General features: G+C 36.9%; 1 protein-coding gene across 2 annotated transcripts in view; it reads right to left on the reverse strand.

Annotated features, from left to right (window-relative positions):
• PRKD1 (protein kinase D1) overlaps positions 1 to 15773 on the reverse strand; it is a 328491-nt gene that overhangs the window by 76166 nt on the left and 236552 nt on the right. For both annotated transcript variants that reach the window (XM_060619415.3, XM_060619414.3), the window contains exons 3-4: positions 3239 to 3370; positions 1459 to 1619 (exon numbers count right to left, since the gene is read on the reverse strand). In XM_060619415.3, the coding sequence (XP_060475398.1) occupies positions 1459 to 1619; positions 3239 to 3370 (293 nt within the window). The remainder of the gene's footprint in view (positions 1 to 1458; positions 1620 to 3238; positions 3371 to 15773) is intronic.

The following is a 15773-nucleotide window of genomic DNA, read 5'->3' on the forward strand; positions in this document are numbered from 1 at the left end:
AAAATTCAAACTAAATCAAGGAAGTTTAGAATTGGGAAGCTGACATGAGAGTTATTTGAAAAAGTAAATAGCTTTTGATTTAAGCACCTTTTTTTTAATGTCTGTTTATTTTTGAGAGTGAGAGAGAAAGTGTGAGTAAGGAAGGGGCAGAGAGAGGGGGACAGAGGATCTGAAGCAGGCTCTGAACTGACAGCAGAGAGCCCGACATGGGGCTTGAACCCACAAAGTATGAAATCGTGAGCTCAGCCAAAGTCAGACACTTAACCGACTGAGCCAAACCAGGCGCCCTAATTTAAGCATCTTTCAATGAAAATATCACTAGTTCCAATTAATGCAACATTATGTAATAATATAAAATGATACACATACATTCTGAATAGTTACCAAACATAATATATTCTTCTAGTTAACAGCAGGATTAAGTACTTGCCTTCCTCCAACAGACTCACTTCATGAAAGACTGAAAACACAACAAACTCTCAATTTTAAGTCAGTCATGGGAAAATAGTATGACATTTTCCTATTTACCAAAATGAGCATGCATTTGAATTATATGTCTTGTTCATGCTGTAACAAAATTGAAGTGATAAGGATCACAACAAAATATTTTCCAAACAAGGGACTAATACAACTTTTGAGAGATGTCTTCAAAATTTATTGCCCTTCTCCACATCAAGAGGGATGAATTTAACCTTTTTATTAAGTCATTAATTTTTTTCAATTGATTTTTACAATAGCTAGATTACTAAAAAGTCTTTAGGGGAGGGAGTAAATACGGGAAATTTAAGGCCTTACATTGTTCGCCTATTTTCCTATTTTAAATAATTCACATAATTACCACAATTTTTACTTGGTTGTGAATGTTTGGAAAATTCGAATTTAAATTTCTTAAAAAATATTTAAGTCCTATCCACAAAAGTGTTTAGAGCTAATGGAAATGCTTAAAGCATTTGAGGGCTATTGTTCTCATAGCATTTGTCAATCTGTGTCACCCTGACAATACCCTGGAATGTATGCCAGTATTGCCAACAAATTAAAGACTTTCATTATTTTCATAAGAACAAATTTAAACTTTTCTCCCAGAATAAATATGCAGCTATGTCACAAAGCACTCTAATAATCTTCAGAGAAGAACATCTTTCATCTTTGGTTTCCCAATTTTGACAAAGTGTGTTTTGCAACATTCACATGTTAGTTTGTGCTGGTCTGGCCCTATGACCACGATGAAACCTTACATATTTTCTAACTGCACTGAGCTCATAAATGAAAGCAAACTCAAAGTTGTTGGATATTTGATGAAGCACTGACCAGTCTACAGTACAAACCCTGAAGAAACACAGTCAATAACACCCTGGCTGTGTCCTCCCTCCCGGGGTGCTGTCTTGGATTGACACTGTTATCTCATTGTCCCACAGATCTCTCATGCAAATGGATAAATGGAAAAACAGGAAGCTGTACCAGGAGGGGCTCGTCAGGGGCACTGGTGGAGAGCTCAGCAGATGCTGTGCGGATGGTGCTGAGCCCAGTGAGAGAAACGTTCGAGAGCCTTCTCCTCCTCACGCCACTGCAATTGTTGGGGATTTTAAATGCACATCTCTTATGGTAATTCAGTCCGCATCCTGGAAAGAGAAAGTAAAAATGATTTTTGTTCAACCATAAATTAAAAGCTCTTCTAGTATCAAGTTATGCATTTTTAAAAATAGTATTGTTTTCGTTTTTCTTGAGGCTATTTAGAAATTCAAATTTTCTTTTGAGCTTTTTCTGTTTTCTTTTCAGAAATTGTAAATAAGGTGGGTTTTGAATTCTGAGTCTTTTGGACGAGCTCAGCAACTACTCTGGTTATCATTTTTGTTTAAATATTCTTGGATATAATGGACTTGGACTTTAAGGGATCTAGCAAAAACAAAAACAAAAACAGAAACAAAAAAACCCAAAACCAACCAAACAAAAAAAGAAAAAACAAAAAACAAAAAAAAACAAAGAGATCGCCTGAGGCTTTTTTAGCTGCCACAAGTTAATGTGAGTGGACACATAAGGGAAAGTTAATCACAGTGCATCACAACTTTTGAACTTGATGTGAATCCTGGCTCTATAATTTTTTTGTTTACATGACCTTGCTCAGTTTGGCTATCAATAAAATACGGATAATAACTACCTTGTAGAATTGTTAAGAAACATGTTACATTTCTTTACATGCTGGTTTCCACATTTTAGATAATTAGGAAAGCACCATTTTTTGTTTGATGTTTCCACTATGTATAGTTCCCTGTGTGTCACACAGGAGGCCAGAAAATTTCCATAAAGCCACACTTCAGGCAGTTTCTTCTAAGTCACTGTCACCTAACTTGTCTTCTCACAGACAGAAATTCAAAAACTGTGGTTAGCTTATTTCTAGGTTGCATCATAAATGCTTGGTTATATTGGCCAAAGTTCAAACAGCTCTACCTCCTACAACTCAGAGAGAACACTGTATGATTGGAGTATTTTTAAGATTTATAATGGTGTTCTAGCCACTTGAGTTTAAAGAGTTCTTTTCATGGTAAAGTTCATTTTATGGCAAACTATGCTATTGTTAGGAACATGGGTACAAGTTCCAGGCCACCACTCTACAGCTGATTGACCTTGCATGGTTTAATTAACCTCCTAAATTTCTGCTAATTTCAACAAACATTTAGCGAATGCCTACGAATCAAAATTCCAACATGGGGTGCCTGGGCGTCTCAGTCGGTTACACATCCGACTTCGGCTCAGGTCATGATCTCATGGTTTCAGAGTTCGATCCCCGCATTGGGCTCTGTGCTGACAGCTCAGAGCCTAGAGTCTGCTTTGGATTCTGTGTCTCCCTCTCTCTCTGCCCCTTCCCCATTCTTGCTCTCTCTCTCTGTCTCTCAAAAAAAAAAAAAATAATAATAAATATTAAAAAGAATTTTTTAAAAATATTGAAAAAATTCCAACTTAAGAAGCAATTATTATTTTCAGTTTGTTGCCAAAATAACCAACACAAAAGAAACACATCCACGTAGTACAGGGAAAATGATATGAGAATCAGGTTTCCCAGATCAGAGCAAATAAGCTCAAAACAGGAAATGTAAAGAAATGAACAGAGCAGAATCCATGCATCCCCAAAATTGGTGGAAGACATAAAGTTAAGAAGACATTATTGTAGAGGGCACAACATAAGCAGGTAACTTACGTGTTCCAGCATGGGATCGACTTGGTTGGGAAGGAAAGACCTTACCTTCGCATTTAAGGCCTTGACGCACCAAACCCCACAGCATTTCTCCACAGTGATCACAGAAAGCCGGAGCTCTATACGAGTGAACAAAAAGAGCGTGGGGACGAATTTGAAAGTCTTCAAAGGTGGCAGAAGCTGTAAAAATAGTAACATTGGAAAATAAGTCAAATAGATACTCTGACCTACAGATAATTAGCATACAGGATAATTATTTTTTTAATGTTTATTTAGTTTTGAGAGAGAGAAAGACAGAGAGAGACAGAGTGCAAGTGGGGGAGGAGCATAAAGAGAGAGAGGGAGACAGAATCTGAGGCAGGCTCCAGGCTCCCAGCTCTGAGCTGTCAGCACAGAGCCCCATGCAGGGCTGGAACTCAGGAACTGTGAGATCATGACCTGAGTCAAAACCAAGAGCCTGATGTTTAAGGGACTGAGCCACCCAGAAGCCCTCAGGATAATTAAATATGTAAATATGGATCGAACTCTCCGGGCAAAGTCAGGAAAGATAAGATGCAACATTGCTTGGCTTTAGTGGTGGGACTCCATTGTTCTCACCCACAGCTTTACAGCTGGTGGCAACCCCCTCGCTCTTCTTCCCGCTAGTCAAAGTTTCAGGACACTTTGATGATAGGCAAAATGTGGAAGAAAGCATGAATGAAAGGACAGTTCAATAAGATTTACAAACACCTGCTCTTACTAAAAATTTTTTGCTTTTTCTTCTCCAAAAAGGCAGTAAGAAATATTAATAGAAAAAAAGAAAACTTGATGGATTGAATTTAGACAGATCAGAAGATGGTATACTTGACTATGACCATGAAAAGGTATATCAGAAGGGGGAGTGTCCCTCGGGGAGACAGGTAAGAAATCTGAGCAGCCTCTTCTTGGGGAGATAGAGTTGTTTGACCTCTTAAGGCAAGATAACCAAGCATTTATAACAAAGTGACCTCTTCACCAATATGTCAGAGAGATTTAATACATACACTGGTGAATTCCAGTCCACTCTTTAAGAAATACACGTTACCAAATCATACTCATGATGCAGGGTACGTTTTGTTTTCACATATTGTTACTGAGTCTATATAACATTCCTGCAGAGTATTGAAATTGATTATTTTTTAATTATATTTTTCCAAATAATATTTCTTATTGTGTTACAAAAGTAGTTCATGCTTTTTGTTGTTGTTCGTATCAAGAAATAGAATGATACAGAGAATTGAAAGTAAAAGACCACTCACTTTTCCCATATTCTAATGGGTAGGGGGTATATCTTTTGAGACTTATTTGCATACATAGCCTAACGATGAGCCTATCCAGTACAGTCCAGAATGCCGTCCTGGGAGGGAGAAGAACTGGATACAGCTTAGACATTACTCAAATGACACTTCACCTAATCATCATGAGCCTGTTTCTCATACATAAAAAGAGAAGGTCTGACTGATAGTAACTTCTCCAAGCCCTAAAAGTTTACACTTCCATTAATGTTAGGACCATGTGTGCTTGATTTCACAAGGTTTTATTCAAAGAGAATTTGGGGGGAAACTTAGGCCTTAAATATATTGTTCTATTCTGTCTTTCTCTTCCTTCTGGTTGTCTTCTTGCCTTACTTTTTCTACACACATTTGTTAAGCACCTTCAACGTTGTCAATGGTAGAACTGGGCATAAAGATCTAATGATGAGTAACACTTCTTTACAGAGTCTACCAAACTAGCAAGAAAGAAGAGTAAAAACAAACAAACCCACAATAAGTATAAAATAACTTCTAAGGTTCAGAGAAACTACAAAATGTGACCTAAGATACTGAATAGAACTAAAACTACAATCTGTAGGCGTTCTGGTTCCCAATTCATGTCCTTTTCACCACACCAGTGATACATCTTATCTTCCTTACCTCTGCCCAAAGAGTTATATCCAATAGCCCCATGATGTGGGAAATAAATAGTTGCAGTTTTCCTATTGTGGCCTTGGAGAGCAGGCTATCGGCTAACAAATCACTCACTGAGTGTACTTAGAAGTGCTTTTACCTTGCTAACTCAAGTATGCAAGGTGGGAGAGAGTGCATACTAAAAATGTAGGCCGTTCACCTCTGCTACGTAGTTGTCCAAAATTAGGAGGACAACTTTGAGGGTATCGCATCTGTTAGGGCAAGTGACAATACAACATACAGGAAAGTGAATCACTTTTACCAGAAAGAATATTGCTGATGGTTCACATGACATACAATTGGATTATAATAAGAGAAAAATTTTAATGGGTTGGTTTTTCTTTGAGGCTTGAATAAAAACACTTTATTCCAAATTAACGTGCTTTAATGTTGAAAATCACCTGTCATCAACTTATTAAAATTATTACTTTTTATTCAGTTGGAAAGATAATTAAAATAACAACAATAATTAAGATTTACTGTGCTCTTGGTATATACTGGATACTATGCTAAGAGATTAAGTGTGGGAAGAAGAAGGTGATCAAAGAACCACAAACGACCATGTACCAACACGGCCTACATGAAGTTCTGACTAGAACTTACAATTCTTTATAAAAAGGATTTCAACTGAAATAAGTTTGAGAAATTGCATGTTAGGTTTCTCACTTTAAGATTCACAATATTATGGTCAATGCTTATCAGTAAAGGAGTACGATTTGGGTACTAATCATCTACTTTTGTGGTCTGGTCAAAACGTGTCTAATTTGGGAATGCAAAATTCTCTTTAAAACTGAGTTCTCTTACTATTGGACAAAAAAATTTTTTTCTAAATATCAAAAAAAAAAAAATACTGTGTGCCAATCATTAACTCCTTGCTCCTCCCCCACTCCCACACACACCAGAAGTCACCCCTCAGGACCAAACATCTATGACAATACTATAATATCAATTAGTTAATAATTACTGTAGTTTTCAAAATAAGAAACATTAGTATTTGAGAATACTAATACTAAGGTGCACTTAGATATTTTTGAATTAATCAGAAAAAATATAAATAATTAAACTAAAGTTTTTCAATGACCACACGCCTTCTCCACTCACACCCCACCCCCCTAATTTATGTCAGGTAAGTTTGTTTTTTCACTTTTTGAAGGGTATTAACATTCATAAGCAGTTAGCACCCTTGACTTATGTTTAAATGCCATTTTCTAAAGTTCAATTTTAATATTCTCCTGTTAATTTTAGAATAATTAAATACATTTTTAAAATAAAACTACCAAGTGTGGGGAGGTTTTCCATCCATTTGAAATCAAAGCACAACATCCATTCATTATGAATTTACCTGTTCTGCACCCTGGGGGAAATCAGCATTAGCTGAGTGTATGCATGCCATCTCACCTAATCACAAAATTGCACTTCAGAGATAATCACTTAGTACAGGAAAACAAAGTGAATGCTGTAATTCCATTTCACTTAAGTTTTGGAATCAAAATGGACAGATAAGGGAAGGAATATTAAAGAGTCTAGAGGTTCCAAGAGAGGAACAATGTGCTATCTGTCAGTATGTCATAATCAATCAACCGACCTAAATTAAAAGCATGTGACAGGGCTACAAACTCAGCACAATGGGCCCCTTATACTGGTATTTGTGTCTCTTTGATTTGCTCTATTCAAAGTCTATTGTTATGCTCCAGTGTGCAGGAGAGGAGAAAATGACATGCTTTCCTTAGTCATTGAGCATTTGAAACAGGTAATTGAGCCAAAATCTCTAAAATAATCAGTAATTCTCTTAAGGTTCATTATGAATTGTTGCACAAAATGGAATAAACTGTTTGGTTAGCAGCACAGAAGATGAGGCAAAATAAATAATCTCTGGAGGTCAAAACTATTTGCATAATAAAATAAAATAATGTCAGCTCCTCCAAGATTTCCTGTATTTTTTTTTTATTATTGGTAATTTTGGCAATTTGGGAGAAGCATTAACTCTTTCCAGCATCAATGATTTGGGACAGATGCAATAAGAGAAAAGGTTAACACGCTGCAAGTATTATCTCATTCTATTTTTCACAAGCAATCTATGACATAGGTATTATTATTATCCCCACTTTACAAGTGAGAACACTGAGTCTCCGAGAAATTAAGGAGCTGTCCTAGGTAACAGAGGATCTTGGTTCAGTCTTCACACCCTGAACCATATGAATTCTCTAAGCCACTCTGAATCAAATTATCATATTTCTCTGTCCATTAAAACATTATGGATTATAAACTGCATCTTTATTTTATGAGTCTCTAGAGAAGATTTTTTAAAATTGCAATGAAATATAACACATTATCCTAGTATCATGCATCCTTATCTCAGAGATGTAAAAGATACTGGGGAGAAAAAGAGTCCATGAAATTAACACGTAGAATGAAATTAATTCAGTTTGTGATCAAATATCGTTTTAAAAGCTTTCTGCATGAACTTCATTTTTTGAAATCCTTCTGCCTCCAAACAAATTGGGAGTTAGTAACAATAACTGGTTTCTAAATTGTTACAAAAATCAAAGGTAATGCATCACTAACAGCCAACTGGAATTTTGTATCCACACAATAACCAGTGTTGCCACATTCAATTGATACAGTCTGGCCAAGAGCAAAACATTATGAAGTTTCTTAAAGCTCTTAAGATTTGTAGATAAATTTCCTTTTTCCTTAACCTCCAGAATATTGAAAATAGCTTCTGGATACCATTCCCACATAAATATACCTACTCATCAGTTTTAAGGTATGAGGTATGGATAAGGAACCATGTCTACTTGCATATCCTATCTTGCATCCAGACACACACATAATATACATACATCATCCTCTGTTTCCTGAGAGCTTCCATTATTGCAATGATGACTCCTCACATATCGGTTTATTGCATTTATGAATGTCAAATTAAAAAAAAGATTTCTTTAATACTGAGACCCAAACACTCTTCTGTAACTTCTACATGGCCCACGTCTTTAGTAAAATAGCTCATGGTGGCCAAGAAGTCCATTCTTCAAGCACAGAATTGAATGATGCTGGTTTTATTAGTATATCTACAACCTACCAGGTAATGTAGTGTATGTTTGAAATACAAAAATGACAAGGAAAAGTACGTGTTGTTGAGGGTTCAAAATCAAACGTGGATGAGAGACTCATAACTAATCATAATAGAAAATGCAGAGATGCAAACACCAAAGAAAGGGTGACTAGAACTAACTGGGTCTCTCAGAGAAAGCTTCATCAAGGATGGACATTGAACAGAATCTTGAAGGATGAAGTGTGCTACATTTAGAAAAAAAGAGAATGGGGTTAAGAGAGAACATTTTGATGTAGTCTGATTTGACTTAATTATAGCCAATTTTAGGATTATCTACATATTTCTTTATAATTATAATTACTGTGAGTTCTTGATATTTCATCTTTGCTGCACTGTTAGGACAGTTAGCAAAGTGACTCCGACTTTCCATGTGCATGTACCTGAAGGATGACAATACATCATTTCCATGCTATTGTGGCCCAAGTATTTGACAGTGTTTGCAAAATTAAGCTTGCATATATCTGTACTACCTCTGCTTACCCATACACTCATATCTGTCCCCTGAGGCTGGTGATTTCTTTTTGCTTCTTCATTTGTCCCAGTCCCTCCAAGCCATGGGCTTTTTTTTTTTTTTTTAATGTTTATTTATTTATTTTGAGAGGGAGAGGGAGAGCACGAGTGGTGGAGGGGCAGAGAGAGGGAGAGAGAGAATCCCAAGCAGACTCTGCACTATCAGCACAGAGCCCGACCTGGGGCTCAAACCCACGAACCAAACTGTGAGGTCACGACCTGACCCGAAATCAAGAATTGGAGCCACCCAGGTGCCCCACTCCAAGTCATGTCTGTACCGCACTCCAAGTCATGTACTGGTTTCTCCCTTTGAAGAAACGAGAGATGGGAATTTCTATTTTTGACTTATATCTGACCAGAAAAATGTGAGTGAGGTGCAATGATGGGAACTTGGGAGGCTATGAATATCCCAGAGGGTATAGCAGCCAAGAGAAAGAAACCCATAAAATGTGTTTAGATATGTTGATTAGGCAGTTCAGAAAGTTCTGGGAAAATATTTTATAGGTCCACAGCCAGAGGACCTTAAAAAATGGCTCTGAAAGGAATGATCTCTCAAGCCAATTGATAGCACAATAACAAGTTACCCTAATTAGGAAGAAAAAGGAGGGGTGGCTACAGAAGCTGGCATAACTGCTCAGGGAAGTCTCCGATCAGCTCCTACTGAGAAAGAAAATGCAGCAGTTACAGAAGGAGTGGCACAGAGTCCGGTGAAGGTGAATGTGGCTCCAGTTAACGAGAGCCACCTCAAGAAGACTAAGAGAAGAAAAACCCAAAGCTCTGAAAAAGTCTGAAACACAGCAAAAGACCTTTCAGTTGTGTTATATGTGGAAAGAATGAAGCAGAGATAGTCCTGAACCATGAAAAACAAATAGTTTAATGCTAATACATGAAATAGAAAAAGCTAAACTCTTCAGCTGCAATATTTTCCTATCTGTCCTAGGAGAAGGGAACTATTTTCAAACAACAAAAATTAGAAAAAAAAATATATTTGAGAAGAAAACAGAGTAGATGAACAAAGACTATCTAAGAGCTTTAAATGAACTATTTTAAACAGGCCCAAACATTTAAACAGGCCAAAATTATATAGGAGGGCTCAAAATTCACTTTTAAACTTTAAAGGTTTATTTTTTATTTTTTTATTTTGAGAGAGACAGCATGAGCAGATAAGGGACAGAGAGAGAGGGAAAGAGAGAGAATCTCAAGCAGGTTCTGTGCTGTGTGGAGCCTGATGCGGGGCTAGAACTCATGAACCATGAGATCATGACCTGAGCCGAAATCAAGAGTTGGAGGCTTAACCGACTGAGCCACCCAGGTGTCCCCCATTTTCAATCTTAAGAAAACACCTACCGCAATATTTAGCAATATTCTAACAGAATCTTATTGGGCTTAATGAAATTATTCTAAAGGCCCTCTCTAAGAAAAATAGAACATATTCTGATAGGAATGGGAAAGCTGAAAAGGAGAGTAATGAAGAAATTTAGCCCTAGTTGCTTTCAAAATATTCTGTAAAACTATGATATTTAAAAATGTGCTGGCTGTGCATAAGACAAAAGAGAAATTAAAAAAGACAGATACCGATAGTACAGTAATCCATTCTATGTATGAATTTAAAATATGATAGAGGAAATATCATAAATCAATGCAGCAGGAAAACATTATTTAACAAATGATTAGTAATTAACTAACTGGGGGGAAAATACAATTTAGGAGCTTTAGGAATTAAGGAAACACAGCAAATTTCCTATGTTATATGTGTGTGTGTGTGTGTGTGTGTGTGTGTGTATTTGTACACACACACGTATGTATAATATCATATTACATAAATTATACCTGGTGAGTAAAAACTTAAAACACCAATCCAAGAAAACAGAAATGAATGCTCATCAAATCCGTAAAAGAAAAATGACTTTAAAAGTAAGAGGAGCTCATAAATCTTAACAGTGATGGAAGAAAGTGAATGAAAAATTTCATTAGCATGATTATGTAGCAGGCACTACTGGATGACTTGCCAAAGGATCATAAGAAGAGTTTTTTTGAGCATAGTTACAATAGGTATATTTATAATGACTATATAAGGCTAGGTCACAGAAAGCTAATTATGTCAATACTTTCAGGTATTTAGAATATAATTACTAACATTTGAGGAGAGACCCTATGCATTGTTCGACACCGGGCGTACAGGTGACAAGGCCTATGTTCTACTACAAAAATTAGTAAAGTCTGCCATGCATTCATTCTTGCTCAGAAAGAAAGAAATCCTTCTCCTTCTTCCGCTCCTCCCCCTCCCCCTCCTCCTGCTTCTTCTTCTTTTTTTTTTTTTTTTTCCCTCTCTCTGTTTAACCAGAAGCAAGCAGCAGGACCACAGGAGTGTGTTTGATAGCAGGGCTAAAACCCTGCTCAGGAAGCAGTTCATGAACCAGGAGAGTTATAGTTAATGTCTGAGTGACCCACCCTTTGTTTCCCTCCCTGGCAAATGAACTCAGTGGCTGTTGCAGAACATCTGCTTTAGAAGTAGCAATGTCTCCCCTCCTTCCGGGAAGGCGCTACCAGGAAGAAACAGATACAAAACGGCAGCCCATGTAATTAAAGGCTGGCTATAGGGCTGCGTTATTTTATTCCATCTATTTCTATACTGAGAAGTCCACTGGGAACACTATCCTCAACATTAAGTAGGTTACACAATCAATGTGGGGCTTGAACTCACAACCCTAAGATCAAGAGTCACATGTTCTACTGATTGAGACAGCCAGGTGCCCCCTTCCTCTCAACATACTTTTTGCTGGAGCCACTACTGATGTATGCTCCCTGTCTTTCACACAAACCTTTGATTTGTTTAGCATGTGGCTACCCCTAGGTATCTAACTCTGCTTATCCCCAAATTCAGCTCTGGGAAGCCTCTGATGCTATGATTGTCCCCCCCCCCCGATGTAAACTGTCCTCTTCCCTGTTCTCATAGGCTCATGGGCACACTTGTATTATAAAATGTATCAGTCTATACTGCAACTCCTTACTCTTTTATCTGTTCACTTCTGACATAACATTGCTGGGGATAGAGATCATACCTTCTCTGTTTATATCCACATAGTAAATAATCATTTAATATGACTCAACCATGGTTGAATACATAACACAATGCCTTCAAAACTTACAGGCTTGTCTGCAGTTCTAAGGTTCTACATTTTATTAAGTCCCAACAATCTGCAAATACAGTATTTGAAGTTCAAAGTCAAAGCCCATCAAAACCATAATTTGGATCACATTTTAAAAAGCGTCTAGCAATGCTTTCCAGAGATGTCCTTGCTAGTTCCTTATTAATTTAAAGGCAGTATGGTGTAGGTAGTGATGAAAATCATGGATACAGTGTCAGAACAGACCTGGCTACTACAGACCTGGGTACTAATCTTGGTCATAGCAAATGAGTGAAGACCTGGCTACTACTAATCTTGGTCATAGCAAATGAGTGACCTTGAGTAAGTCACAGTTCACCTCTCTGAACTTGACTGTCCCTGTCTATTAAACTGGCTTAGTAAAGCTCACCCGCCTGGGCTGTAAGGAAGACACAAAGTAACTAGCACAGTCCCAGTGGTGATTATCCCCAAAATGTCTTAGCATAGTTTAGATTAACAGTATGGGCTTTGATGAAATAACTGAATACTATTATTAGCGGTAGCATCAATATTATTTATAATTCTTATTACTGTCATCTTCAATATTAATAGGAGGCAATACTGCTTTTAAATCTAATACCAATGCATAGCACTTAAAAAATCTAAGGGCTTTAAAAACTATTACTGTTTGTTCCCTCTACTACCTTATAAAGAATATGTTTCCACTCCAGAGGAAATTGCTTTTCTATCATCCACTGCGCTGGTTAACACTAATTAAATGGAGCTAAGCCCATAGGACTGTTTCTATCTAGTTCCTTCTCTAAAATGAATCAATTAACAGTTGGGAATTGCCATGGGGAAAGAAGGGTCACCACAGCCTGATGTGACTGAATGACAAATGCCACAGCTGGAAAGAGATTAGAGAGCATCTCAGGTCAAGAAAACATAAATGGTTGCCCCATGTGTCCAACATGGAGGAAAAAGAAAATTAAGTAAAAATGTCATGGAGTCAAATTCTAGCTAATGAGTGCAGGCTCTGCAGGCACCCTGAATGAAGGAAAGAAAGGTCAAGTCTGTTTCTTAGAAAGCTCTGGAGTGTACAGGAAACGTTATACCTTTAAAAGGATAATGACCTCATTTACATGAAGGAACACCCGCATACAAATCGCCCTTTAGACTACTTACAAAAGGCTATTAGGCAAGGCTAGGTAGGTGCTATCTGAAATGCTCTGATAGGCAGCAGGGTTTCTGGCAACAAATGGCATCACTGATGTCAAATACATTTGCACACAGAGACACCAGGCTGAGGTCCTATAGGCTTTGCTTCAAGTTTAAGTCTCATTGTACCTTTCATAAAAACAGATGCTTACTTTTGATCATAAACAAAAACACCCTTAAACTCTGTGAAATCTGCTGGGTATTCCCACTGCAGAAGAAGCAAGAGTAAGAGCGAGAGCTGAATGGAATCCAGGGCTTGCCGCAGGCAGGAATCTTTCCCGGCTGCTGCTCAGGGCACCAAGAGAAGGGGATGCGCAGCTGAGGAACTCCCTGGGTTCTTTTAGAAGAAATCAGGCTGACCGATTCATTGGTCTACTATGCCTCATTAAAATAAGGGCTTTTATTCATTGAAAATCTGAGTTTATGCTTTTTAGTTACCTGTATTGAGGTACAACTTACAGTAAGTAAAATCTGCCCTTTTTTGTGTACCATTTTCACAAGCATATAATTGTGTAACTAACACCATAATGGAGATATGCACCAATTTTATCAACTCCTCCCAAATTCCCCCTTTCCCCCATGCAGACAATCCCCTCATCAGCCCCAGCCCCTGGCAACCACTGATTTATTCTCTGCTCCTTTTCCAAGATGTCATATAAATGTAGCCTTTTGAGTATAGCTTCAGCCAACATGATGTATTTGAACTTCATCCATGTTGTGTGTGCATCCATAGCTCAGTCCTTTTTATTGCTGAGTTGTATTCCATTTGGTTGATAAGTTACCCTTTGTTTACCAATTCCCCAGCTGAATCCTTTCAATAGGCCATCAGTTTATCCATTTACCAGGGCATTAGGGTATAGGGTCATATTGAGATTGAGGGTGGTAGGGCTCTAGGGTCCAGAGCCTGGGTTCCAGTAGGAGGAAGAGGTGGAAAGAAATGTTTATCTGTGATCTGTACAGAATATCCATAACATGGGGACTTCACTGTTAAAAACAATTTCTTTTTTACAACACTGGACAGCGAATGACTTTGAGAGCAGATAAGGTGGCCTCTCTGTACTTCATTTCCCGCATCTTTTGAAATGGGTATAATTATAAACTCAACTAATACTTTCACAATCATTTCAATGAGCAAACATTTAAAACTAGCAGTACTATATTTGGTACTACACTGTGGTAGTACATAAAGTATGGTAAGATATAGTAGACATTTTCTCAAATATATATGCAAATGCAGATAGATCATATATATATCATATGTATATATATATATTTGCATATATATGCAAATGCAAATAGATCATAGATTTAAATACAAAACCTAAGCCATAAAACTTCTAGAGGACGAGCTTAGAAAAAATGTTTGTGACCTTGGTCTAAGCAAAGATTTCTTAGATACAACAACAAAAACTTAATTAATTTTTAAAAACTGATAGACTTCATCAAAATGAAAAACTTCCGATATTCAAAAGCTCTATTAAAAAAATGAAGAGAAAAGCAACAGTCAGAGGAAATATTTGCCAGGTACATTTCCTTGATAAAGGGCTTGTATCCAGAATATATTAAAAACTCCCAACAATATTAAGAAAAGAACCAAAAAAAAAAAAAAAAAAAAGGAGCCAAAGGTTTGAAAGACAGTTGATGATCAAAGAAGTTCCATAGATGGTAAATACACATAGGAAACCTAGTTCAGCGTGGGAACATATGGCAGGTTCGGTGGGCTTTGGTATGCTAGTTTGGGACCATTATCTCCATTTATGATATTCGTTCAGTCACAAAATCATTCTTGTTCTAAATATTTAATTTATACATTAATGATTTGGGAATATAACTCATATATAGGTCTATCTATATATTTTTATTTTTTTTATTATCTATAGTCTTTTTGGCTACTCATATCACATTCCATCTTTGTGAATGAAATCACAAACTTTGGTCCTCACTTCAGAAAATATTTTGGGAGATTAAGTCATCATTACCAAACAATTTTTAGAAAACACCGTACGTAATTGCAGAGTATGATTTTTAATCTAAAATTAACTGGGTTTGGACAAGCTTTAGTTGGTTTTGTACAACAACTTTCATGTTCCGATTATCAAAATTCTCTGCATGTGTATGGTAAATGAATCATTATTGCAACTTAGTTCATTTCCTCATTAAATATACATTTTATTCTCATATGGTGCTATTATAGTCGTATCTGATTTTAGCATTTATTCCAATTCCATTTTCTCGTTTTAAATTGCAAATCCCAATGTCATTATTATTTAAAGCAACAAAGGGTTAATTTTATCAGCATATAAATTCTAAACAAGCTATCTAGTGATTTCAGAATAATAGAGGACATATAACATAGGAAAAAATGTTTAAAAGAAGACAGATGTAAATTTTTCTCTAAATTTGATGTTTCCTATTATGGTTAGTTCAGGTAGTAATGTTTTCCTAGTAAGACTTACTGGCATTGAGGGGGAAGGGAGCAAAGCAGTTTTCAAATTATATATGCAATCCTTAAAATTTGGATAGTTGCTCCTTTCCTAGTCTAGAGGACTAGTCTCCTGTGATTATTATTCCACACGATGGCAGAGTTCACTTTGTGCTGGGCATGTAGATAGCACAGAGGCAGAAAGGACTGTGTTGTTCAATACAGTGTAAGGGGCTAGGAATGCCAG

This window comes from Panthera onca, chromosome B3, assembly GCF_046562875.1.
Source record: "Panthera onca isolate mPanOnc1 chromosome B3, mPanOnc1 haplotype 2, whole genome shotgun sequence".
NCBI lineage: Eukaryota > Metazoa > Chordata > Mammalia > Carnivora > Felidae > Panthera > Panthera onca.